This window comes from Falco punctatus (assembly GCF_963210335.1).
Source record: "Falco punctatus genome assembly, chromosome: 13".
NCBI classification, from domain to species: Eukaryota; Metazoa; Chordata; class Aves; order Falconiformes; family Falconidae; genus Falco; species Falco punctatus.
In genome coordinates, this window is record NC_137593.1 from 6,518,083 (window position 1) to 6,540,751 (window position 22,669).

Below are 22,669 nucleotides of genomic sequence, written 5' to 3' on the forward strand. Positions count from 1 at the left end.
ACTTGCCAGGAGCCGGGCACAAGCTGTTATGCCCATTCCAGTTCCAAGCTGCAGGCGGAGGCGCCTCAGTGCCACAGGAGTCCTGGGGGGCAGGGTGGGAGCCCACCCTCCGCTAGGATGCCCGCTGGAGGCTTCTTGCCATCAGGGCCTGTGGCCCAGTGCCTTCTCCTGGCTCCTCGAGCACCTGACCTCCCTGGTGTCAGCGTAATCTAAAGATCAAAGATCATGATTTGGATGCTAAGCTATTAAATTTGGGGACATTCTCATGGGTGTTTTTTTCTGCTCTTCACAGTGTGTTATGTTTGGGAGGAGGGAAGGAGGATTTGGGGTGTTCTAATGAGGAGAACTAGAAAAATGGAAATACAAAAAGGCACGGTCATGAACTTGTTTGCTTAGGGCTAATGCTATTGCCTGAGGACTGCTCTCTCTGAAATAAATCTGGAGCAATTCCACTGGAGTTTGAGGAATTACTCATGTAGTTGGACGTGAAAATTTGGCATGAAATTCCGCTTTTGAATTTTATTTACAGAGTTGTTAATATGTGGTCTCTGCCACAGATATTTTAAGGCTAAAGGACCAATTTACTGTTTGGAGCACGAAGCATGCATAGCGCTGATAAGACTCCTTTTGTCGGGAGGTAACGTTGAGGTCATACAGCCTGAACTGTGCATGTCCTGCAGTTCGGTATTCCTCCATGAAACACGTAGCATTTAACAGAACTAAAGTGTAACTTCGAGAAAGGGGAAGGTCTTCCAATGACATTTGAAGTGGTAGAAAATCCATCATATCCTCAGGAACCAGGATTTTGGTCTCAGGTACATCCTCTACCCTAAGAGAGATGTTCTCTTCCAAAACCATGTTTGGCTGGCTAAGCTTTTAACCACAAACTCTTCGGTTTTGTGTGGCATACTGCTCAGAGAGCTCCCCTGTGTGTTTTGTAGACTGCAGTCAGTTAAGTCATCCACACTTTAACAGGGTGATCCTCCCTAATGCTCTGAACACAAGGAAGGTTGTGCAGATCTCGTGTGCGGAGCAAGCGATAAAGTGATGATCCTTTTAAGTTCATGAGCGTTGGTCCTGAAGATCTGTATCGTTCTAGATGTAAAATACCCTAACGTTCTTGCCAGCATTACAGATGTTCATCTGTTTGTTTTCCAGTTTCGAGGTACAGATTTAATACCGGTGTTTGTATGTGATGGATGGCAAAGATAGTGATGCAAACTTGCCAGGGCTGGCATGAACTTGGACTGGCATCCTTAAGAAATTAAGTCGATAAATAAAATGTTGACATCCAAGTTCCTTGTGGATGAGCTCACTCTGTACTGTTTTCTGGTACAGATTGATTTATGAATGAAGTTTCAAATTAGTTTATGAAATTCCTGAAGTATTGGTTGTGGTCCACCCAGTGGCCATGCTCCAGATGTCCTTGCTGGATCTAGCATGCTAAGCTTAAGTGAAATCAGAAATTTTTTTTGAAAGCAAATGGAAATTATTTGCATATTGCCATATTATACCCGTTCAGTAAATGTGTGTGTTAGTGTGAGAGTGATCATATTCCTTTAACTGGAACTCTCAAAATACAGATACAATTTACCTGTGCAAAATCACCATGCCTCCTTCGTGGGGGTGTAGTATTACATTTCAGTGGAGTAATATGAGACAATGTGGAGTAGTGAAGTACTTTGAATATGTGCATTATCTCTAGTTAGACTGAATTTTCATTGCTACAGTGATACCTCTAATGTGAAACAACTAACATTTAAAATGGTATTCTCAAAATGTGGCAACTGATGGGGGAGGCAGTTTTATTGTGTATGAGTAATGTTCATCCTGATCCTTCTGAAAGATCATCTACCTACCTCACTTGGCAATTAAGCTTCCTAAAATATGGAAAAAAAACCACACAGAACTATGCTATAATAATATTGTTATTGAGGTGGCGTGCCAATTACACCAGCAAGCACAAAAAAAACCAGCAAAAGACAATTTACCTAGTAACACTTTGAAAAACACAGAATAATGAAAGTTTAGCTCTAGGTGCCAAATGACCAGAGATATTTGTTTTCTGTAAATATAAACTGCTAAAATTAGTAGTAGCAATTACTTTTGATGTTCTAATTGCATCTAGAGACCTCAACAGGGATTAGGGTTTCATTGCTGCTGGGCACTGGAGACAGTTTAGCAGACAGTGTGTTTCCTGATGAATTTATGATCTTCATGACAAACAGTTTTAAGCAGATGGAAAGAATTGCAGGTTTCTTCTTCAATTAGCAAAGTTTAACCTCTCTGCTAAGTTGTGTTATCTACGTTAATGGATCAAAACTAATCAGCTCTGTCTTTGATGAGAGTGTCATCTCCCAGAATGACGCTACTACAGTCTACCCACTGCAAATTTTACAAATCCAGAGATGCCTGCTGTCTTAACCTGTGCTGTCTTTTTAGCTATCTAATGCATATAATACATAATGCATTGGATTATCTTTTTTTTTATCTGTTAATGTCAGGGTAGTACATTTAAAGATTGTATGTGCAGCTTCAGAAATTTACATACATACACACACACACACACATATACATACGTATAAAATTCCTAGTTTGGGGAGAAAATGTCTTGTGGGATAGGGAGATACAGTATTTTTTACCATGTCCTCTCTGTTTCTGCATTCATTTGGAACGTGGGCACATGAAGTAACAAGAATGCTGTCAGCATTTGTGGCCTGGGAGGAAACAAATAAAAGATATTAGTCTCTTAGGTTTTTGACAAAAGTCCTTTGGAAGGCTGGCTCATCCTCTGAGTTGGACTAGATGATCATTGTAGGTCCCTTCCAGCTGAAATATTCTATTCTATCCCACTCATCTCTGGCTTTTCTCTCACTACTGCTGATATTTTATAGTTTTGTCTAGCAGGATAATTTCATCAAAAAGGTCTTTGACAGGATTTTGAGCTTTCTTCCCTGCTCTGTGGAAGATAGTTCAGGAAGAGGAATCCTAGTAATTTTAAATATGGTTTACATTATGGGCTGCTGCAGGGTACAAGCTCTCTGTCTAAATCTGTTCCTTAACATACTCATCTTTCACTAGAGCACAAAATACATGTGTTGTCAGGTCTAGATGTGCACAGATAAGAGCTTGTACCCACCTGAAAGACTGATGTTGTCTTTGAGGCTTGGACTAGTTAAAGCCGTGATGGAAACTTTTCAGATCAGGATGCAGAAACTTGCTATCTCAATTTGATCCAAGTCTGAGAGTTGAGTCCAGCATGTTTGTGCACAGTGCTAAATAAGTATTGCTGTTTTGCAAATGCATGCTAAATGGAAAAGGATTTTCCTCTTCTCCAGCTTTCGGAGGGCAGGTTTTGGACCTGACACCAGGATAAGAGATGCTGTGGAGGTTGAGTGGAACCAGTAGCAAAGATGAGAGGCCTGGAAACGCAGCAGCTACAATGATGTGATAGTCTATGTCTCTGAGGTTCCGCCATTTTTGAGGACTCTGTAAAGCCTTCAAAATTTAAAGCCAGCAGGTGCCAAATTGCTAGCTGAAGTTGTAAATTTAGAGGTTAGGGTCAAGTATGTTAAACTAAATTCCTATTCTGGTTACTCAATGTCGCAAGCAACACTTTTTTTTAATGTAAAATCCCAATTACAAGTGAATGATTTAACATTGTGTAGAAAATTGATTTCTGTAGGAGGCCAGCAAGTCCACAGAAATTGTCCAGGCCCGCGGTCGCAGCCTGTAGCTAACAGGTATAAATTCATACAACCCAAGGAAACACGTGGCCCAAAGAAGGAGCTGGGCTAGCTAATACTAGTTAAATTTTACCCTGTTTAATGCGCTCAGCTGATGCCTGGGGCAGGGACTTGTGTTTGCTGGAGCATTATGGCGCACAGCTGTGGGCACGGCCTCTTGGGCTTGGCCCTCTGCGGCGGCGTCAGCAGAAATAACCCTGTGCCCGTGCTGTAGCTTCACTTCGGGGTATATCAGCATAAACAAATTTTTCTTTGTGGTTTGGGCGAAGGCGGGGTGATGCGACCAGAGTTGCTGAGGCATGGGGGTCCCTAGCAGGGTCTGTCCTGCTGGTGGTGCTATGGGGGGTGGGTAACTCCAGGTGGTGGTGGTCAGCTGAGGGGGTGGCAGCATCTCACAGCAGGTGCCCTGGATGCACATTCATTATCTCATGCAATACATCCCTCACATACAGCATTCCATCTGTGTCATCAGTCAGTTTAGAGAAGAACAGGGTTTTAATCACCTATTTGTGTATAAAACTACATTATGCTTCCTTGATGCTTCTCTACCTTATGCACATCAGTGTGGAGAATCAAAGGGATAGTAATTGTTCTTACGCACTTGTATTTTTAAGTTCCAGAAACAGCAGAAGTTTTTTGAATAAGCTTTAAGAAAAGCTTGGCTCCTAATTCTGGACTGAAATTTGGCCGGTTGACTCTTCTCCAGAAATATAGTTCTGGAAAAATTATAAGCTGAAAAACTTTTTTTCAGCCTAAGCACATTTCCACCTTCCTACATCTGTTTTTACATGCTTTGACTGTGGCATTAGGGGCCAGGTTATGCATATTCCAGAGCTGATTTGCACGGGTGTATAGACAAGCTCTGCAGCAGAATCAACCTTCTGCCCTATGGTTTGTCTTGAGCAGATACCTGTTGTGAACAGGGCAATTCTTCTGAAAACGTGTGTCAGCAGAGCGGGTTCCTGCAGGGTACATGGCTCTGTGCACACACACGGCTGCTCCGTGGCAGCAGTGCCAGCAAATTGCCGAGTGTTACGCACTCTGTACTCGGAGTGCTGTCAAAATCAGCAGCGGAAATTTTATGGGCAGAATGTAAGGTTGGTCCCAATGAGTACTCTTATTTTGGTGCTTTGTGTTCCTTTTTCAATTGTTGTACTCCCTAAATACAGGTTATTTATTTTGTCTCTTACCCACATAGTTATCATTAGCAGCAGTAAGTTTCCTAGTGATTAGTGTGGCACTCTGAGTCTCCAAGCAAAGCCACATCACCACTATGATTACTTCTGCTGATATTAATTTTAGAAATGTGTTTATGAATAAACCAACCATTTTCTAATGGGAGAACAAACTGTAAACAGCACTGTTTTAAAAATATGTTTGGTTCAGATTCTGCATAACGTGCTCGTTTCCCTGCCTTCCCTTCCAGGTGATAGAAGACAACACCGGCGTTCGGAGGGTGGTGGTTACCCCCCAGTCTCCGGAGTGTTACCCTCCTAGCTATCCTTCGGCCATCTCTCCAACCCATCACTTACCTCCATACCTGACACATCATCCTCATTTTATTCACAACTCTCATACAGCTTTTTATCCTCCCGTCACTGGCCCTGGGGACATGCCACCGCAGTTTTTCCCACAGCATCATCTTCCCCCGACAATATATGGAGAACAAGGTGAGCAGGGAGGGAAGATATTGGCGTTTCACACCTGTGTTGAGCACGTTTTAAGGGCTAGTGAAACCAAGAGTAGAAAGGAGTTGGAGAACTTGTAGAATGGCTTTGTGGAGCATCTTTTTTTTCAGCATCCAGAGCAGGGGGTGTCAGCCATCCGGAGTGCAGCAGCACAGGGCAGTCCTACATTGCAGCATTTGGTTGCAGAGACTAAGCCAATTCGAACTTAATTTATAAATAAAGTGGGGGGAAAAATCTCTCATCCCATGCTCCAAACTAAGGACATGAGTCATTCCGGTTGCTGTTCCTGTCATGATGCAGCATTGTACAGAAAACCTAGAGACAAAGTATGTCAATCCTGGCTCAGGAATGAGGATGGATACGGGGGGCTGGAATTGCCGCAGTCATTTCCAGTGAGAAGAGCCGGGTACTGCTTCCTGTTGGCGGTACTGTGCTTTCTGCCCCCCCAGCCGTCGTTTTCCAAGAAACAACAGGCATTTTCTGTTTGTTATTCTGGTTGAGACTGTGCAGTAAGTCACTGAAAAGCATTGCCCGATACCAAAGGGTAGCATGGCAACCCAAATCAGGCCGTGAGTAAATACTTGCAAGAAAAGGAATGAAAGGGGCACGTTTCTGTCTGAGCTATGTATGCACTGCTGTGTCTGTGCCACCCTGGAGATAAGTCTTTGTGTAATCTGAAAGAGGGCGTTAACCAAAAAAGTAATGTGCAAAGCTCCTTTTGATGCTTAACATAGAAAGTAGTTCAGGGTTCATGGTTTTATGTTACTGCTGAACTACCTGGACTTCAAGACCCTTTCTAAAGAATATTTTTGAAGCCATGTCACCAGATACGAGGTTCTGCTGGAGCAGGAAGGAAGAGGGAGGGAGGTATATATTGATGCTACCTCTCGAAGTTTCTGTTGACCAATAAACTTTATTCTCTAGTGAGGAATGGACCCTTACTGCCGATTATACTTCATTATACTGGGGGCTGGGGAAATGGGAAGCTCAGGAAAGCAGGAGGAGGGTGTAGCCACTGTAGGGAAGGGATTATTCCCTTGAAAAGGGAACAGGGCAGTTTGTCAGGTCACTTGGCCAAGTCTTGCATGCAAACACGGTAGTGAGTGGCTCTACGTTCACTCTGCAAGTTAAGTAGACATCGAATATTTCCATAGCCTGGAGATACCAAGAAGCCAATTTAACTTAAAAATAAATTTATTTAAAAAAAAAAAAAATATCCTCGGTTGCTTTACTGAATGACCTATACCTGCAACGCTGAAATAATTGAAGTGGTGAATATTGTACTGAAGGGTATTAATCCACTGTCTCCCATTTGCTGTACAATGGCTTACACTTTAAATAAAAGCTGCATTTATTTGTAGAATGCTGTTTTTAGGCAGCTAGTTACTGCGAGAGTACAAATAGGGTTATGTAGCTAGATAAGAAAAGATGAAAACCAAGACACACTGACATAGCAAAGAAAGAAAATCTGGCTAGTTGAAACAGCTTGAAAAATTATAATACAATATACATGGCAATCTCAACTTACAAACAAGGCTTCAAACAGCTGGATAGGATGCTTGTTTGCCTCAGAAGTTTGTATAATAGCATCTGAATGGATGTAGAAAAAATAAGAATATATAGAGTATCACTTATTTTGCTAGCAAAGGCAAAACTGTTGTTCTGAGCATGAATTTGATCAAGCTTCAGACTCAAAGTAGAGCACAGAGGGCTGGACTATAGAGTAAAGCAGAAAATACTCAGATTCCTGCAAGCTGACCTGCCCTTAGCTTAGAGACAGTAATCCTTGGAGGGGAAAAGTGGGGATTGCATTTAATGAAGTCTATCAGAAGTGTACTTATGATACTTATATTTCTCAAGCTTTTTTTTTTTTCAGGCAGTTTTACTTACCCAGAGCTTCCATTTCATGCTACGCTTCTCTCCTTAGGCAGGCACAGTTGACATGATTGTGAAGTCTGTCTATACTGGGAAATTAAATTGCATGTAATCAGTGATGGCAGCCTGGAACCAGGGCATCCCAGATTATTCTGTCCAGTCAGGCCTTGGGGAAGAAACTGCTAAACTGCTGCGAACTTAAGAAGGCTTTTCCCCAAGTATCAGTTTCGCTGGATTTTTGCTTGAATGTGTCCCCAAAACACAAGACTGAAAAGGAAAGAAGAAACTATTACCCTAATTGCTGTGTTTTTCACACTCATCCAAGGAGTTATGGAATTCTATCAGCAAAGGAGCACACTTAGTACCAAAAAAATCATCAACCTTGCAGGAAAGCTTTCTTAAGAAAAAAAAATGGCTTGTTGTAAAATGTCTCCAGGAGAATCTGCAGTAATTTCATTTAGAGATAGTCGGGAATTTGATTTTCTGAAAAAATATAGTGGTTAACATGGCTGAATTCTTTCATTTCAGAAATCATACCACTGTATGGGATGTCCAGCTATATAACCAGGGAAGATCAATACAGTAAACCGCAGCACAAAAAACTCAAAGACAGGCAGATTGATCGCCAAAACCGTCTGAATAGTCCCCCTTCATCCATCTACAAAAGCCATATAGGCAGCTGCACAACTGTATATAATGGTTATGCAAAGAGCCACAATGGAGCAAGCAGCGGAGGCGGCGGCGGGGGCGCTCCACCAGTAAAGAAACCAGAGCGCAGAGCAAGAAGCAGCCCGAAGTCAAATGAACAAGACCCACATGGTAAAGACAGTTTTATTTATTTTTAATTCCTTTTTATTGCACCTTTCCGGCTTACGACCGCCTGTATATGGATGTAGTAACTATGCCAAAAAACACTACCACCCACACATAAAGACAGTGTTAATACAGTGTGAACTTAAATATAAACGTTGGGCTTGCTGTACTATATTTGTTTTGTAAGATGAACCGGTCGCCTCCCCATCTTTCATGACTGCTCCCTGGTAGATGCAGCAACATTTTCTTTTTATCTACTGGAAACAGAAATGCATTTTATGGGCAAGTTCTTGGTTTTATTTTGCTTTTCATTCAGGCATCTTGGCACTTCGCAGAAATCCTTACAGACAATTGAGCTATAACCAAAACGTGACCGCTAAATACTGCTACTTTGCATCTCCTAGGTAAATGTAGTAAAAGTATTAGAAAGCTTTGAGGTGATTGCTGAAAAACCAGGTTTGTTTATGTGAAAGTTCAATGGAAGTATGATTAGTTGAAACAACAAATTTGAGAAGAAATTGCTTAATCTTAGCCATTGGAGTTAGTGATCAAATAAACCTGGCTATTTTTGAAATAATTTTCTTCAATGCTTTCAGAGGCTTACTATTAAAAAAAAAAAGGAAAGTTTACAATAAAACATGAGGTTATTCATCTAATCAAATCTAATTTATCCCAAGCCATTCTGTATGTAGCCAGTTCTACATAAATTTAGCTTAGTAGCTTGTGATAATCCATTATACATTTCAGCCTTTCTCTTTTCTGCCTGTCTCTTTGCTGAGTGCTGCAACTGCAGCTGGCTAAAAAATACTTTTATGTGGTAAGCAAGCTTATACCCGGCATGTCTGGGGTATTTATGATGTAGCACACTCTGGAATCTTTTGTGTGAATTTATACACGCAGCATAGATTTTCCGTTATCTATATACTGTGTGTATTTATTTGGCTGTCTGCTTTTACTTGAGACATAATTGAAATAAATACTCATAAAAATTAACTTAATTGGTAGCTGAAGGGCTAAAAAATGCTACTGGCATGGTAAGGAATGAGGATTTGTAGCCCTGCTTCGGGGTCTTTAGAATTAGCAAAGAGCTGTGTTTGGGAATCCTTTAATCCAAGAAAATTAATCACTGCATTAGACTTCCTAATTCTTCCTTGTCAACCAGCTTATCACCTTTAAAATTCTTTTTTAATGTTTAGCTATTTTTTACTTTATTTTTTACTCTAGTCCATGTTGGGATACATGAGGTGTTTGGAAGCACCTACGTGAAAGACATGGAATAGTCGTAACAGCTAAACAGCACAATATAGCTTCAGTGGGTACTGAAGTCAGCCTGGTTGATCCCTTGGAAAATAATCTAGATTTATTTTAAAACCATCTAGTTTAAGCATTTCCTGCAACCTTTGTTTGCCTTTTTTGGGGTTTTTTTTTTGGGGGGGGGTTGTTTTGTTTTTGTTTTGGAGTAGTCTGCTGTGCTTCAGCTGAAGAGTGTAAGCCCTCTTAAAATGCCAAGACAATTAGCGAAGTCAGGGCTACGGCACGTCCAGTCTGTCCATTGGAAAGCACCTTAAAACTGGGAACAGCAAATGATGGAGTCTTTCCCCAGACTGTGGAAAAGTCCATAACAGGACACCATGCAAAGAAACATCAGTTATCCCACACTCTGAAAAATCCAGCTCACTAGTGGTTTAAACTAGTGGTTCTGCATCAGAGCCTGGAGAGGGTGGCCCGGGAGCCACTGTCAGACTGCTCTACAGCAAAGTCTGTGGCCAGAGCAGGAATAGGAGAAATTGTTTCATAATAAAAGAAAAAATAATTATAATGCTGTGGACCCAAATGTGAGCTTTTTCACATCTGTCTATTGTTATTTTTATAGGTGTATATGCAAATTTCTGTGGAAAGGTGATCACAAGAGTTTTTGTAATGTCTCGCCAAACTACACCCTGAAATAAGTTCCCATTTGATATTTTTAAGTTTCTAATAATACCTGCTGCTTTATATTTACCTTCTCTGTTTCTTCTTGAATTTAGGGATTTATTGATTGATGCCTGACTAACCTGGCCATATGGGTAGTTGGGGTGAGAACTAAAAGCAGTCTGGGAGCAGTTGATAATTGTGATTCATGCTGCTAAGATGACTGTGTTTAAAGTAACCCAGGAAGAGAATGTCAGAAGCAGCAAGCAGCAAAGGCGTTTAAACTTAGATGTTTTGTGGATGTGCATTAGTTCAAGCCTGCTAATAGTTAAAAATTTGCTGGTGCTGGGTGGCTGCTTCCAAAATTGCAGAATAGCCTGGAAAAACTATAAAATATATATGTGTAATACGTAGAGAATAAGAGTCTTTATTTAGAAAACCACTTAGCCAAAAAACTCTTAAGAGGCAAGTAGGAATGTATAAATTTAGAGTGAATCTGAAGAGTAAGGTGAAGGAGAACTGGACCTGATGGGTTCGTTTGTGTGAAGTTCTTGATTGAGATGGTGCTGTGTTTCATAGCATTGATCGTTTCGTATCTGGTTGTGGTGTGCGTGTGTTTGCACAGGGGTAGCTAGTAGCATACTTACTCCGGGTGTTTGGATGCTGGAGCCATCCGGCGAGCCAGCTCCTAGCAAGCTGCTGTCCCCGAAGCAGCCGCGCTGCCTGCCAGGGAGCGGGGCTGCAGGAGCCCTGTACGCAGCTGGAGCAGACACTTGCACAGCCCAAGCTGCCGCAGAAGACAGCGTGGGTCCGTCCCGGGTACTACAGCATGGCACAGCCATCGCTTTCCTTAACGACTGGGCTTTTCGGAAGCAGAGCGCTGGGAGCGTGGGTAGGAGCTGGCTGCTGGCAGGCGGCATCTCGCCCTGCGCAGGGTGCGTGCCACCTGAGCCGGCGCTCGGAAAGGCGGTTTGAGTGTCTGGTTTAATCGGTACAGGAGTATGATCTGCACCGTGGTGTTCGTGATGGGGAAGTGGAAGATAGGTTCTTGGATCTGCTACCCCTGTGTTTCAGTAAATGCTTGTCCTGCTCCTTGTTTCTTGATAGCAGTTTCTGTGGGAGGTGTGTTGCTCCTTACTGAGCACCCCAGAGCAACCTCTGCTACTGCTGCGCTGAGGTTATTCCAGAGTACTGTAAGAATAATGTTGAAGAAAATGCCCAGTGTACAACGCAAGGACAGCTCTACTTTTTTCCCTGAAAAGGTATGATGGAAATCACAGGACATGAGATATTTCAGTTAACAACGTACTTTTCCATCAAAACATACAGTCACTGCATGTATTGCACCCATGACATTTGAGTAAGTGGTCAAGGAAAATTCTGCTATGTGTCAATAACTTACTGCCTCCTTTCAGTATTAAAAGGACCAGGGATTTCCCCCAAAAGCCGATTCAGCACTGGTAGAAGAAAAGGGGTGATAGCATCATCAGTAGTACTAAAATAAATGACTCTGGGGTACCTTTGGTTCTGTCACCTCCTCAATTGTGGGTCCAGCACGTGCTCCACTGTGCCACTCTGTACAGCGTGATGGTACATTAAAAGTACATTGGTGCTATGCACGCTTATCCCAGGCTGGCCCTGTAACATGGGTCAGGACCTCTTTTTGGTAGGGAAAATACAGCTTCAGCTTGGGGATATAAGTGCAGTTCCTCTGGCTTTTTCCATTGACAGCATTGTGTCTTTATGTTGGGAGTGGCACTTGTAAATAAAGATTTCTAGTTATGCTGGATGCTGGAAGAATGCCATTTTAAGGCAAAAAAAAAAAAGGAAACTGGTGGCTTAGATCGGTCTGAAAAGTTAGCAGCTATTCTGAGCATTTGTTGTGGTAGGATGGATGGTGTCTTACACAGGCAGAAGACCTGGAGGTGTGATGTAGGGTTTCTGATTTAAAATCCATACTGTAGCTTTTCTGCAGAGCTGTTTTAAAAACTGAATGAGAGAGGAGGGAGCAAGGGGGGGGGTTGTTGTGGGTTGATTTTTTTTTTTTTTTTTCCTTCTAAAGGAGCCTTGCCATGTAAAAACAGCTGTAAGCGGAAATCCTGTCCCATTCATGCTGTCCTTTATGAATTTCAGTCTGAGTCACTTCCTTCTCATGCACTCAGTGGTTCACTTGGTCATGTAGTGATCTGGTAGTTTGAGAAGTTTTGTGTGTGGCTGCAAGTACTGTGGGAACATAGGCAGTTTTGAGCATTCTTACAATGCTTTTGCCTATTTGCTAATAAAACCTCTTCCCCGCCCCCCTTCAAGTGAGATAAAATCTTTTTTTTTTTTTTTTTTTTTTTTAATCCTCATTGGAGTTTGAAGAACCCAAGATAGCCAAAACTAAAACACTTCAAATGGGTAAAAGCAGAAAGCAGGAGATGGATTGTTATGTGCATCCTGTCCAGGAGCTGGGTGGGTGCTGGGAACTGGGTGCCAGAATAAACAGACCGAGCCTGGGCAGGGAGGCAGCTCCAGGGGGGTCGCATGCACCTTTATGTAAGCGTTCCATAAAGAATTTCTTTTGGTGGTGATTTGAGAATATTTGGCTCTCCTGGGTCAGAGCAGGGGGGCCCATCTAGCCCAGGGGGTTTCAGCAGTTGACGGAGATGCTGCTGGGGTGCAGCCAGTGAGCCCGGCCCCATCCTACACACACTGGTCCCTGCTCCTCCAGCCTCCTCCAGCATCCAGATCTGCCGGGCACAATAGAGGGTTTACTCCTGCCTAGTCCGTTGGGTACCCACTTGTCGACCTGTTGTCTGTGGACTTGTCTAACGCTTTTTTTTTTTTTTTTTTTTAAAAAAGCAGACTTGCTTTTGCACTGCCCAGGCTGAGGAACGCTGACTTGGTGTCCACCTCGCTTCTCTGAGCAGCTGGTTTCTCGCATGGACATGGCAGTGGCATGTTTTACAAATGGAGAAGGGAGACCAAAATATGGAATGGTCTAATAGTTCCAAAAGTTGTTGTACACTATAGATAAATCATAAACTTTTGTAGTACCATTGCTGTTGTCGTATGGGTACAACCAGCTTAAAAATGCAAAGGTGTTACTTTCCTGTTGTTGAGGTTTTGTAAATCTGATTTTGTGCACTGAAGCAGCCTTCAGATGCTCCCAAAGGTGGAAGCTGTTGCTCCATACTCCTGCCTGCATGGCTGATGGACATTTCTCAGGAGATGTGGCTAGCTCTGTGCTCATTTCTTTGAAGTCAATGGGTCAGGAACAGATGGAAAATGGGCTTAGCCAGACAACTTTCTTAATTGTGGTGGGTTCAGTTTGAAAACGTTTTAAAAGTAGTGAACTCAGCAAGCCAGAAGTTCTGAGATGAAGATATAAATGTGAGTGGTATGGCTAGCTGGGGCTGATGCTGGCAAGAACTAGTACCAGCAAGTATCCCTGAGCCATGTGGGATACGTGCTGCAAGCGGCTCGTGTCTGAAGCAGAATGGGTGACGATATATAAAAAAACAGAGCTGCTGCTTTCTTGATATAACCCTATCCTGTTCTTTCTCTCTTTTCTCTAGAACAGTTAAATATATTCAGGAAAAGTAGGGTTTTTTTCTGGTTTTGGTTTTGTTGGGGTTTTTTGTGTTTGTTTTTTTTTAATTGTATCAGGTTTTCTGTAATCCAGAGCCTGTGAATTAAAGGGAAACTGAGGGAACTATGATTCAGTGCAGACAGGAACCAGGCAAAGTTCCTCTACTTACTCATTCTAGATGCTGTCAATTCTTTCCTATTTTGGTTCTGAATCTGTTTTGTAATCTTATTGGCCATATATGTGTTTGTACCTGTAATATCCTATAGATTTAAAAGACTAGTTGCATCACTTTCGGTCTGCGCAGGCAGAGGGGCTGAGAAATACTGTGCTAATATGTGTAACTTCTGTGTTCTTTTAGCCAGGAGCTGATGATTTGGTAGGTGCTAACAAAAGACCTTTGTTATACCAATATAGAAGTATTCTGCAGACAAAATTTGTCCTAAATGGTTCTTCTGCTCAAGTACAAAATGTCCCTACGTAAGTGCAGCTTCCCTGGTTTCCCTAAATGTATTTGCTCCTGTAAAATAAGGAGATTTAGCAGGGCTGGCTCCTGAAGACAACCCATCAAAACTGACACAGTAATTACATTAGGAACATGGAAAAAACCACTCTGAATTCTAAAATACATCTGTTAGGCTTTGTCAGTTTCAGTATTATACCAAGTAATGAAATGTGAAACATAATATTTAGTGGAAACAGAGACTTGTTGAATCTTGTAAGCATAGATCAGCATCGCATATGAAATCTGAATGGTATTACTGTTCCTGCTGCATTTTTTTAATAGTTTTAGCGAATAATATTACTTGGCTAAATTGTTTAGACTTAGATCTAATTAGAAATATAGATTGTGTATTGTGCACATGCTGTTTTTCTTTAAGTTTTAATAAGTGAAAGGAAATAGATGCATTAATTAGGGCACTAGTCTGAACTTGAGAAACCACAGTTAATTTGTGACGCCAGGGAATTTCCAGTGTGATATTCTCGTGCCTCGACCTCATCTCTCACATCATGACCAAGCTTGTGGTTTTGTTTATTTCTATTTGGAAATATGCCTGCTTCTTAAACATTCCTTGTCTTTTGTATTTTCCCTAAAATAATAGGGTGTGAAATTGCTCATCCAGGCAGAAAATAAAATGGTTATGAGTTGCAGAAATTGCTGATGTTACCATGCTGAGAGTATACCTTTGTGTACCAGGGTCAACTCCATTAGCTGGGCCACACAGATTCTTTACCAAATAATATTTCACCTAATAGTCACATGAAGTAACCACTTCAGTGGGGCTCTATATAGATTGATGGATATATTAGAAACATATTGATGTCATGCAGGGTTCAGGCAAAATAGATACCCAAGTTCGTGTCAGTTTGTATGCATGCAAGAATTGATCCAGATTAGGCTTAATTTGTGACTTCAGTGAGAATTGCTAAAATGTTTATCCAGTATCAGAGAGAAAGACGCTGCGTTGAGGGAGAGAAACAAGTCTGCTTATCTGCTGTCTTGAAACTTGACTTGCATCATAGGGCTTGATGGAGAAAGGTGAAAACTATCACAAGGAGACCGGTGGTACCGAAAAGCAAGTCCATGCCCAGCGCCAACATACTCGCTCCCTCGGCCGTCGCTTTGCCCAGCTCCAAACCCAACAGCGTTTCGCTTTGAGCTGCCTGTGGGTAGCTCCTTCTCGTGCATCTCGACCAACTCTTTCCCAAAGTCTGCTGTGTGCAAAATAATTCCCAGGAATTTACAAGCCTGCAAAATCTTGTCTGCATGTGAAATGTCGTGAGCATGGTGGTGTTCTCCTGATGTACCCATGCTGCAGGAACAAACCCAAAGTTTCTGGGAAGCCCGAGTGCCGTGGCAGTCCTACCTTCTTTGCTTCATTCTGTGCTTCCTTAGCAGAGTCCTGCAAGCTGGGGGGCTGGGGCAGGGAGGGAGCAGATATTCGCGCTCTATTTTTATGCACTTATCTTGAAAGACTAAAGAACCAGCTTCATAACTTAGGCACCAGAGGAGATAAGACATTGTTTTCATTAACTAAATGGGAGCGTTGCCTCTTAGTTCAATTGCACAGTATTCTCCCATCTTCCATGAGAGCTACTTTTAAAGGTGAATGTAAATGTGTCAAACTTGGTTTCATACAGACTTTTTATGACTAGAAACGTAGCTGTGGACACGTGGTCCAGCGTGGTTATAAGCTGCTCTGAGAAGTGGTCGCTTGGGCATCCCCGGCTGTGAGGCACAGATGGGGCAGAATGGGTGACCACAATTGTAGTGACATTTTTCAGTCTCATCACAGAAGCTCAGACAGAGTAAACCTCAGTTGAAGCTCCCTAATCTAAGTGTGCTATGCTGCCAGAAACACAGCTCGGAGTCCACCTAGGAAACCGTAGGGCATAACTGGTGAAGGCTGGGGAAATCTGGATCCAGGGCTCTCGTTTGACCTTAGTGGTGACTTAAAAACCCTTTTGATGGTGGTTGGAGTTTTTCCCCGAGGCTGTTCTTCCAAATCCTGGTCAACCCCTGTAAGACTCATATTCTTCTCATCTGCTTTCATCCCTCCCTTGTCTCACTTGGCCAGCAGGATCTCCTCGGGGGGGGGGTGGGGGAGCTGGATAAGCTGTTTGCCCTGTGATTTATCAGGAAGTCAGTGTCGAATGACGTAAGGCACAACCTCTTCCCCCAGAGGATCTTCATATTGTCTCAAGAATTTGCAGCTTCTGCTGCAACTGACAGTCAAATCCAGAAGACTGAAATCTGAGTCTTTTTCCTAGGAGTTTTATGTCATGTATAATGCCAAATCAACAGTAAAAAACCATACGTTTTCATCCTGCTTTAAATGCTCAGTGGTTAAATCCTCGTGCTGGGGAGAAGTTAGGCAAAGGTCTCAGAGCTTCAGGGTGAGATAAACAGTGTATTCTCACCAGTTCAGAGGAGATAACGTGGACCAGTGACAAAGGAAGGGAACCATGCTTCCCGTATTTGGCCATAGCTGGGACACGGAGCCAAACGGGAGAGGGTGTTTGTAGGGAAGAGGTAGAACATTTCCTCCCTCTAGAGTATAAAAAATAAAACACCTTTAAGTCTAATCATTCAATGATCAACCCCTATTTGTATACCCAGATGTTAGGAACGATGGCTGTCTGTATATTCATCTGGATTTGCAAAGGCGGTGAAATGAAATTTCTCATCCTGCTGAAGTTAACGGGAGTTGTTTACCTAACTCTCAGGCTGTGCTTCAAAACCCATCAGTTAATTTTCCTTTTCTGAGGAAGGGTGGAATTTGATTTCACAAGTTTTTGTGACCTTCAGTGTATTGTCTTTTGGAGACAGGTGGGACGACATCTTATTTTTAGGCGAGGCAAGGCTTTGAGTATTCAATTGACAGAAGCCATAGGCACTGTTCCTGAGTAAAGCAGCCGTTTCAGTTTTCTCCAAGGTTTATGATAAAAGACTTTGTCCTGGAGCTTGGGTTTGGTTTTTTGTTTATTTTTTTTTTCTTCCGTAAGGAGCTGTGCTTAAAAGCAGCTGCTTTGATTTACTGTGATTCATGTGACTTTTGCCTGAATTTCATCTCGGCAATGAAATCCAGATCGAGCTGAAATTCCTGTAGCTTTGTTGATGCCTTCCCAGCGAGCTGTAATCAGGTGGATATTTCTGTGAAATATTTGAAATATTTGGAAAGATTCTCAGTGGTGAAACTGGTTGTGCAAATATCAGAGGTTGTATTTTGCCCTCATCCCGTACAGGACTGCTAATTGCAAGGGCAGTTCTTCCAGCTTACTAGCAGTTGGTTAGTGCAGACATTACAGACCAGGCTTTTTTAAAAGTTCTTGAGTGCGCTCCTCACACGACAGGCATGGGAGGGCATCGGTAACATCACGTCAGCCTTTTTTTTTATTATTGCATTGTAGAAATTTAGCACCCGATCTTTATCAAATGTTCTGTTTAATATAATTCTAGCTCACATAGTCATAGTTCATCATTCAGCCTTGGCTGCAAAACAGTTTAGGCTGGGATTAGTCGCATAAGTTGATTGTCATCTGTCATGGGGAGAAGACTGGTTTCTATTCAGCTGTCAATCTGTAGGTGTTTGGGTTGATGTAGAGAGGGGAGTGGGAGTTCTTTGTTTTCCCCATCTCTGAGCTGTAGTGCAGAGGGGAAAGAGGAAAAAAAGGTTAATAGATTTCCTGGATTACTGCGATCTCCACCACCACTCATTGCAGTCTGAATTATCTCATAGTTTTCGTCTGGAAAAAGATGGCAATAATTTACATTGGTAACAGAAAAGAGAGGCTGGGGTTCATTCAGAAAGTACCGTGACTCTGCAGCCATTCCCTAGGTTGACATTGAAAAATCCCAATGGAGGCTCCATGAAAAATCTTTGTATTTCAAGTGTTATCATTTGGAATTATTTCTTTCTCTTAAAAACAGACTTTTCCTGTGGAATCTAACTTCTCTTAGAAACATGCTGATAGTCTAAGTAGTATGTGGAAATAACATTTCTGCTTTAATGTGAATGTTAAGACAATACCGAGAACAGTGAAAAGAGAAGGCATTTTCTACTTTTATCCTGTTTTAGATAAAGTTTTCCCTGCTTAATTTCTTGTGAAAAGTGAATAGCTTGCTCTGACTCTTTCCTTGAGACAGAAATAGCAGTCAGCGCTAAATCTGAGCATCCCGAAGCACTTCTCCTTGCCCGCTGTGAAATCGAAAGATGACGTTTCTCCGTTTGTTTCTTCTTTGACTCAAGCAAGGCTGAAGAGTTGTGACTGAGGGCAAAATTCGGCTTCTGGTTATTTTCTTAAAAGTTTTGTAAACTGATGGGCAGCGTTATGCCTTTGCATTGGGTAGGTGCTCTGCTGCCTTCGTATTGTAGCAAACTCAGTGGCTTTACAAGGTTCATTGCCAAGGAGGTTGTTAATTTTGGCTGCGGAGCTCCGTTTAATCCCGACCAAGTTTGGGGCTCCTATGGCGTCTGTTTTGGCTGCGCTGCCTGATTGTTTTTCTGTGCAAATATGCAGTTTTGCAGGTTATTTCGCTAGCTTTGTGTTTGATCAGGAAAATGCTATTACTTATATAACAGGCAGATTAGGAAAGGTTTTTATCGGTCATTTTTCATATGGTCATATTTTTTGAAGGTCAAGAAAAGGCATGTTTTATGCTGGGTTCAATACCGATGCCGTTGTCCCCCTGCACTACAGGCAGTATTTCAGAGAAAAATATTTCCTGATTGGCATGGGGCAGCAGTCACAGAATGTAAAACTCCAGGCTGGTGACACTGGAGACTTGTCAAAGTCTGTGTTTGATAGGAATTGTGCTTTGCACCTCCATCCTTAGCGGGTGTGGGGGTCACCTCTGCTGCGGGAGGACCCGCTGTGGCTGTCTCAGCAGGGACATCAAGGAGTGACGGAGACCAGCTCGTGCTGCCTGCTGCTTCTCGGGCTGCTGCTGGGATGCAGTGGGGCTGTCGGTGACCCAGCTGGGAAGAGGAGACAGTAATTTTTGGTGCTGTCAGAGTTGTGCTTTTCATCAGTGTAAGGAGAAGAAGGAAGGGGTAAGACTCCTTCCGCTGGCTGTGCTTGTGGTGCTCAGGCTCTTGCTTTGCCTGGCAGCTGGGAGTCGGGTGCCGTGATTGAAGGGAGCCTTCTCCTTCGAGGGGAAAACTTGCCTCTGTAAATGCCAGATAACGTCATTTCACAGCTGGCATTTTGAGTCGCGCATCCCGGCTGTCGTAGAAGATTGTGAGAGGTTTGAAGAACTTCATTGTCTCTAGGAAAAGATAAGCATTTGTTGGTGACGTTTGTAGAGGGAGAGAAACGTCAGATCTTTACCTGGCAAGTGGGAGTCAGGAGCTTCAGGGAAGAGCCTCTCAGTGTCAGATCAAAAAAAAATTCTTATTGTTAGACATGGAAGGCCTTGATGGCAAATGCAGGTAGATCACTTACAAACTCCTGAAAAAGTAGGTGGAAAAATGTTTTGCAAAGATGTATCAGATTTAGGTAGCTCCCATAAATCCAACCAAATCAGAAACGACAGAAACAAGAAAGTCAAGAAAGAAGGGAGGTAACGTTTTTTTAAAAACAAAGAAATAAAAATAGCTTCACTTACATGTTAGTGGGTCTCTCAGTGGTCCTTAGGCATCTTCCCGTGCCTTAAGCAAGACTGATTAAAATTATTACACAATTGGAAAGGATTGATTGTGTGTGGGTTTGGTTGGGTTTGGTTTGGTTTTTTACCATTTACTTCAGTCCTGTATCACACTTGAACTGCAGTGGGATACGGGGCTGTGGTATGTGTGGAAGGGACAAAACTAAAGAGGTAAAACTTCTTTTTGAAGTGTTCTGTATGAAGCGACTGGTGGCGTTGAGCTGCTGCTCCTCCTGGCACAAATTCAGCGTGCAGCCCCAGGAGCAGTGCCGTCCATCCCTCCTGGGCCACCAAGGCGAACCTGCTGCATCTCTGCGACGAGAAGGGCAGCGCTTTAGATCAAGCTGTAGGGGCTCAAGATTGTAGCCACAAAGATTCAACCGTATTGATAGCTGCCACACGTGTGGGGTTTGCCAGAATGAGGAAGCATCGCCGCGGTGTATCTCTGCCTGCCTCGCACGCGTGGATGCTGCCTGCCTGCTCAAACAGGAGTTTTGCCTATGCCAACACAACTTAGAAGAGCGCTTTGAAATTGCAGCCTGCAGCGTTGGAATTATGCTAATAAAAAGCAACAGAACTTAAATAGTTCTTCTTGGTTAGCTACTTCTGTGTGAGCCGGCTGTGCTGTTCTGAAAAGCGTGGTTGACAAAGGTGGCGGGGTGGCCCCTGCCTCCGGCAGCCTGCATAGGCAGCCCTGGGTTATCCACAAAGCTTTTGCTGTCGCTCAGACCCAGGTAGCGTGCGGGCTGCTGTGAGATAATAGCAAAAGGGAAGCTGCTGAAAATTGGAAAAAGATATTTTGACACAGAAGATAAGCTAAAGCAAGTCAAAAGTACCAAAGAGAGCTCTCCAAGAAGAGGTCCTGTGTGTAAGCAGTTTGTTGTTCCAGCAGACTCAGCTTGGGCTTTCTCTGTTTCTGCGGGTTGGGTCATTGTTTAATTTGGTGTTCCTTCAAAGCCAGCCAGCTGCAGCCATACGCTGTGCGCTGCCTCTGTTATCTTCTTGGTGAGATGTACAAAGCGCTTTCTTAAGATGTAAAATATATGTGATGGAGGCGGGGGGTTGCTGTATTTTACTAAGAAAGCCCTTTTCTGCCTTCTAATGGACCGACTGCGTGTTCACAGTAGGAATTCACTCAGATCTTTAGCCAATAAAGTAGGAGTTGTTATTGCTGTCTTCCAGCAGTAGCAGCAAAGAAGCAGAGAAAACCAAACCCAACATGTCACTTACACTCCGTTTGTCCCTTGCATCCAGTACTTTGTTTCCCTCATAGGCTCCTACTGAGCTTATTTTCCTTGCTCCATCCCAACAAAAAATATACATAAAAAGAATATTGGGGGACAGGGAGGACTGAATACACTTACATTTATTTTTAAAACACTTTTTAGCAGAAGTGACTTCGTTACTTAAATCTGAGTGCTTCCACATCGGCTTGATGAGACAACATCTGATGCTTTTCCAGGCGATAGCAGGTATCTTTTGTTAAAGAAGGATGGCTTGAAACAGAGAGACAAACCATATGATATAAGCTTGCACTCCAGGTATTTTGGAGTATCCTGCCCCATTGCCAGGAGGATACTGAAGCAGTCAAGGTAAAACTGGCAGGTTAATGAGTATGGGCGATGGCCGGGACATCTCTGAAACAAGCCATTAACTTCATGCCTAAATTACAAGGCTGTTGAGGCAAACGCTTCAGTTATCCTTTGCTTTATGTCCCAGTGAGTCAGGATGGCTAGAGATACTTATTTTTTTTCTTATTTGACATCTGAAAATGTACGTTTCTGGGGTTTATGCAGGGTTTTTGTTCTGTTTGCCTTCAGCTATTTAGGGGAGTGGCTTGATTATTTTATTTTTTTTTGGTACACAAATGATTTGGTCTTTAAGGTCAAATACTGAAAGATAAGCTGATAGACATCAAATAAGGCATTTTAGCAGGAGAGTTAAGATGGCAACAGTGGCAAGGCTCTCAGAAATGGAAAACATGTGAGATGCTCATGCACAGCCATTTTTTAGGAATTAAAATGTGTTTCAAATATTGGATCTTTTCTTGAAGTTGGGTAACGTCAATCTCTCTACCTGGAACATGGGAGCTGCAGTCGTGTTTTATCACTTGCGGGTTTATTAGCTTTCATGTAATTAACAGAAATTTGTAATATTTAATAGTTATCTCATTCCAGGTATTTGTAGGCTTAATTAATGATCTTCCTTGGTGTATTACATATTAGCATGGTGTGACTGTTTCAAATGTAAATATTCCTTTCACAAGTGTTTTATTCTAAAGACCTCCCCATTTTACCCACTGTGGAAGTGGTGCTGAGAAGAGTTGCGTAAAGCACTGTGTGTTCAGTGTGATGCTGGATTTGCTCTTCTCAGTGTCACATCTGTTAGCCAGCACATAGCCCTGCGGTTTGTCCGTGACCCTGCCCAGCATCGCCTTCCTGACAAACTGGAAAGATGCATCAAACTGGATTAGGCAGGAATCTGTCCTAGGTCTAATTTTATTCAATATTTTCATTAAGGAGTTGAAGGATGGAATAAGGATTGATGCTTATTACATTATAGTCCATATCAGGCTCTGACAGGGTGGAGAGTGCTTGGTGGGTTAGGGGGAAGGGAAAGAGGGCAAGACGGGAGGAGAGCTCAAATGGCCTTGAATGAAAAAATTCAGTCAAGACAAGAGCAAAGTACATTTCAGCCAGTCCTCCTCAAATCTGTTCTTATTTTTAATTTGGTTGGTTGGGGTTTTTTTTACTGTGTAGTAGTTCTGGGGGGCATAGTAGACTACAAAAACCAAGAGTCAAGTTACTCTATAGAACACCGAGAAGAAGAAACCTCAAAGCAAGCTCTGTAAGTGGGCACATTGCTCCTTGGTGGGGGGAGAGTGGTGGCCAGGGCTGCCACCGCATCTTCGGAAGGA

General features: G+C 42.7%; 1 protein-coding gene across 2 annotated transcripts in view; it reads left to right on the top strand.

The window, feature by feature from the left end:
• FNDC3B (fibronectin type III domain containing 3B) overlaps positions 1-22,669 on the top strand; it is a 222,079-nt gene that overhangs the window by 118,117 nt on the left and 81,293 nt on the right. For both annotated transcript variants that reach the window (XM_080410542.1, XM_080410543.1), the window contains 2 exons: positions 5,173-5,416; positions 7,838-8,128. In XM_080410542.1, coding sequence (XP_080266668.1) covers positions 5,173-5,416; positions 7,838-8,128 — 535 coding nt within the window. The remainder of the gene's footprint in view (positions 1-5,172; positions 5,417-7,837; positions 8,129-22,669) is intronic.